This window comes from Talpa europaea (genome assembly GCF_964194135.1).
Source record: "Talpa europaea genome assembly, chromosome: 4".
NCBI lineage: Eukaryota > Metazoa > Chordata > Mammalia > Eulipotyphla > Talpidae > Talpa > Talpa europaea.
This window is the reverse complement of record NC_140070.1, coordinates 137,937,273-137,940,827: the sequence shown is the minus strand read 5'-3', so window position 1 is coordinate 137,940,827 and position 3,555 is coordinate 137,937,273. Positions and strand designations below refer to the sequence as shown.

The 3,555-nt window shown below is 39.7% G+C and overlaps 1 protein-coding gene across 1 annotated transcript; it reads left to right on the top strand.

Moving 5' to 3' along the window:
- Positions 1–2,175: 2,175 nt before the first annotated feature.
- KRTAP24-1 (keratin associated protein 24-1) lies at positions 2,176–2,940 on the top strand (the record flags this gene model as incomplete). Its single annotated transcript, XM_084231572.1, has 1 exon — positions 2,176–2,940. The coding sequence occupies one exon, from the start codon at positions 2,176–2,178 to the stop codon at positions 2,938–2,940; it is 765 nt and encodes a 254-aa protein (XP_084087698.1).
- Between the last annotated feature and the right edge of the window lie 615 nt (positions 2,941–3,555).

Genomic DNA, 3,555 nt, shown 5'->3' with positions numbered 1-3,555 from the left:
TAGGTCTCAGTGGAGAAGACAATATTCAGGATGATATTTCTCCTTCATTAGCCCCTTTAGGACTTTAACTGCTTCTTTGAAGTGGGACTAAAAGCCCAACTCCCAGACCATAGAGACATGGATCTGAAAACCCAGAAAAGAAGACCTGTCAGTAGTTCCAGAGGCATGAGCTGCACCCACACATCATGTTCACCAGTGACTGGATCCCTCCAGGCCCCTCCCTCATCCCCAGACTCAGAATCTGCAGAGAAGTTCTCCCATACAGCACCATCTACTGGAAAAATGGAAGTTCTGTACCTTTAGGACATTGGGACAAACAGCAACCTAGAAAGCTAGAGAATGGGAAGATGGAAAATGCAACACATGGCATCTTGAGTCCTCAAAATACTTCACCACAGAGAGAAAAAACAAAATTCTAGAAGTCAACTACAAAAACATGGTAGATCCCTTCTGCCCACCAGAAACAGAGTTCAAAAATGTCATAAGAAATTCAAAAAAAGGAAAAAAGACAAAAAAAAATGTTCAAAGATATATAGGAAAACTCAGAAAAGTGAATGTCTTGAGAAATAAAATTAATGAACAGAAGGTTGAAATTGAAGCTTTAAGTAAGAAAATAGCAGTGGTGCATGATATGAAAAGACCAGTAGGGGAGATATACAAATATATTACATATTATATCATATATTAATTCATAAAGATTAAATCCATATAAGGTGTCTTATCTGATGGCAATGATACCAAACTAGAAGTCAACCACAAAAAGAAAGTAGGAAAAATCTCTAGTACATGGAGACTGAACACCCCACTACTGAAAAATGATTGGGTTAATGAGGAAATCAAAAAAGAAATTTAAAAATACTTGGAGACAAATAAATATGAGGAAAAACCTACCAGAGTCTATGGGATACAATAAAACTAGAATTAAGAGGTTTCCAGAACAGTAAAAAAAAAAAACTAATTGTCTTCTGTGAGAACAGCTTCTTTTTCAAACTATCCCTACAGCTTATCCTGTCTGAAAAGCTGCTCTCCTCTCTGAACTCATCACTGTTAATAAATGCACTGCTATTTCCCATCCAATGGAATCTGTATGCTCAAGAACTAAATATCTACTCTTTCATTCAAAATCTTAAAAAAATTTCTTTCAGCCTTCACCACAAGGATTTGAAAATTGTTTAATATGTACACAGTTTATCAGACTTCTACAGGTTATTTAGATAATTTTAACATAGTTACAGTTTTATGCCCATAAATCAAAAATAACTACATTCTTCAACACAGGAATAAAATAAACTCCATGAGCAAACAAAAAGCTAATTAAGAATAAGTAAAACTTAACATCGGAAAAATGTACAGATGTGACAGCAGAGACAATGGAATGTATAATATTATTAATCAATTAGGAAACTGCAAGCTTAAGAAGCTGTCGTTCTTTGATATTACATATTGCAGAAATTCTTTAAGATAGGAACTTCATAGAAGTCTTGGTTACTTAGCAACCAGTGACCCAAGGGAACATGGTTAATTTTTGGCCTCCTATAAGTCACTATGTCTCCCTGGGATGCCATGAGTCTTACAGATGGAATTGTCCACACACACATTGGATAAGAACTTGTCACCAGTACATCCATGGCCTGGCATAGTGAAGAGCATAACACCTATTTTGGGGAACCAATTCCTTCACTTAGTAGTTCAATGCCTTACCCTCTCTTTTTCAAGTAACAGTATTAAGACAAAATATTCAGCTTATTTCAGAATATGGATCAGGCTGTGCACTATTTTTCAGTAGTCAAGACAGTGGAAAAGTACAGCTTCCTTGTTTTACTTTACCCTCCTTAACCTTATAATCACCATGCGGTGGAAGCCTATAGACACAGGAGCCCTTATTATCCATGGATTGACACTGTTCACTGAAGCTATGGTCTACAGATGATGAGTGATGGGTGGTGGTCAAAGTAGCCATTATAGAAACTTTGAAGAATCAAAATAAATGTATTTTTAGATGAGTGTGCAGACACCAGCAGCTGTAGCTAAACAACACAGTAATGAGATGTTGCTGTGTTATTGTCCAGGGCAGTGAGGAGGAAGAGAGTCTGGACAGGCTGCCGACGATAACCAGGGAAGATATAAAAGGTCCTCAGGTCGCAGCCACTCCAGACCTTCCCACCGCTGCTGAGCATGCACACAGGCTCCATGACTGTTCTGGGCTCTCCTGGGATCTGCGGTGATACTTCCTATAGAACTTACTGCTATATCCCAGTGACTTCTTCGGCTGCAATTTGCTCCAAAGATGTAAGTACCACTTTTGGGGTGTATTTACCCAGTAGTTACCAAGGAAACCTCTGGCTTCTGGATAACTGCCAAGAATCCTATGGTGAAGTGCCAAGCTGCAAATCTCCCAGCTGTGACCTCAAGACCTGCAACACAAGTTGTGGCCCATCAAGCTTGCATGTGCCCTGCAACTATCCAACTGTAGGCAAAGTAAGCAGCACCTGTGAAACTACCAACATTGGACCCAGTCCCACTTGCAGCCCACGCCCTCAGAGCAAGGGGTACGTATCTGATTGCTCCCCATCTAGCCGATCTGCATCTAAAGCCTACCAGTCCTCCAGCTATGGCTCCAAATGCTTTGGTCAACTTAATTACCTATCCAAGAGTTTCCAGCCCCTAAACTACTGCAGAGTGGGTAGTTTGGGGTTCAGAAACTACCAAAATCTTGGCATGATCCGCAGTAGCTTCTCACCATCATGTTCTATTACCTACAGCTGCCAGCCGCCAAGTTATTCAGCGATAAATTACAAATATGGGTCAAATTATAGGCCCATGAGCTGTCAACCACTGAGTTATAGTTCTAGACGCTTCCTGTCTCTGAGCTGTATACCAAGTACCTTCCCTCCTCTGAGGTATTTATGCAGTGGCTGCAGACCTCTGAGTTGTTATTGATCAACTTTCCCAGTTATTAACTGTTGGAAATTGTCCAATAGGAAGGATTCTACTAGTACCTTCTCTAATAATCTGATGTATTACTTCATATGTCTCAAGAACTTTGTTACATTAACCTCAAATATTACTCCAGGACTTACTAACTAAAACTATTATCATCCGCCAGTTGCTCTGTTAATGTACTTTGTGTTGAAGACTGATTCTGAAGGTGGTGTTTTTGTTTCTGAGAATGACTGTGATGGACACACTGAAGAGTCCAGATGAAATACAACATCTTATTTGATTGCCTTTCTTATTTGTTTGTCACTGATACTTACCTGCCAGTGAGGTTTTCACCTACCTTTCCTGACAATGGGGGCCTCCTTGGGTTAAATGATGACTCCAGCATGTTAGATTGTTTTTCTTTCTGTCAATTGTGTTGTTGACTGCCTCGCTAGCATCTTGCTCATCAGCTAAAAGAAAACATTATTCTTAAACTTAAAGAATTGAACTGTTTTCACCCTTCACCTACTGACTGACTGTAAGGATGTGCAAGCTGCGATGCCCAACTAGAGTTCAAAATCAGAAGATCCTCTCTTCTAAACTAGCTGTCAAACAGGATCGGGGCACTCAACT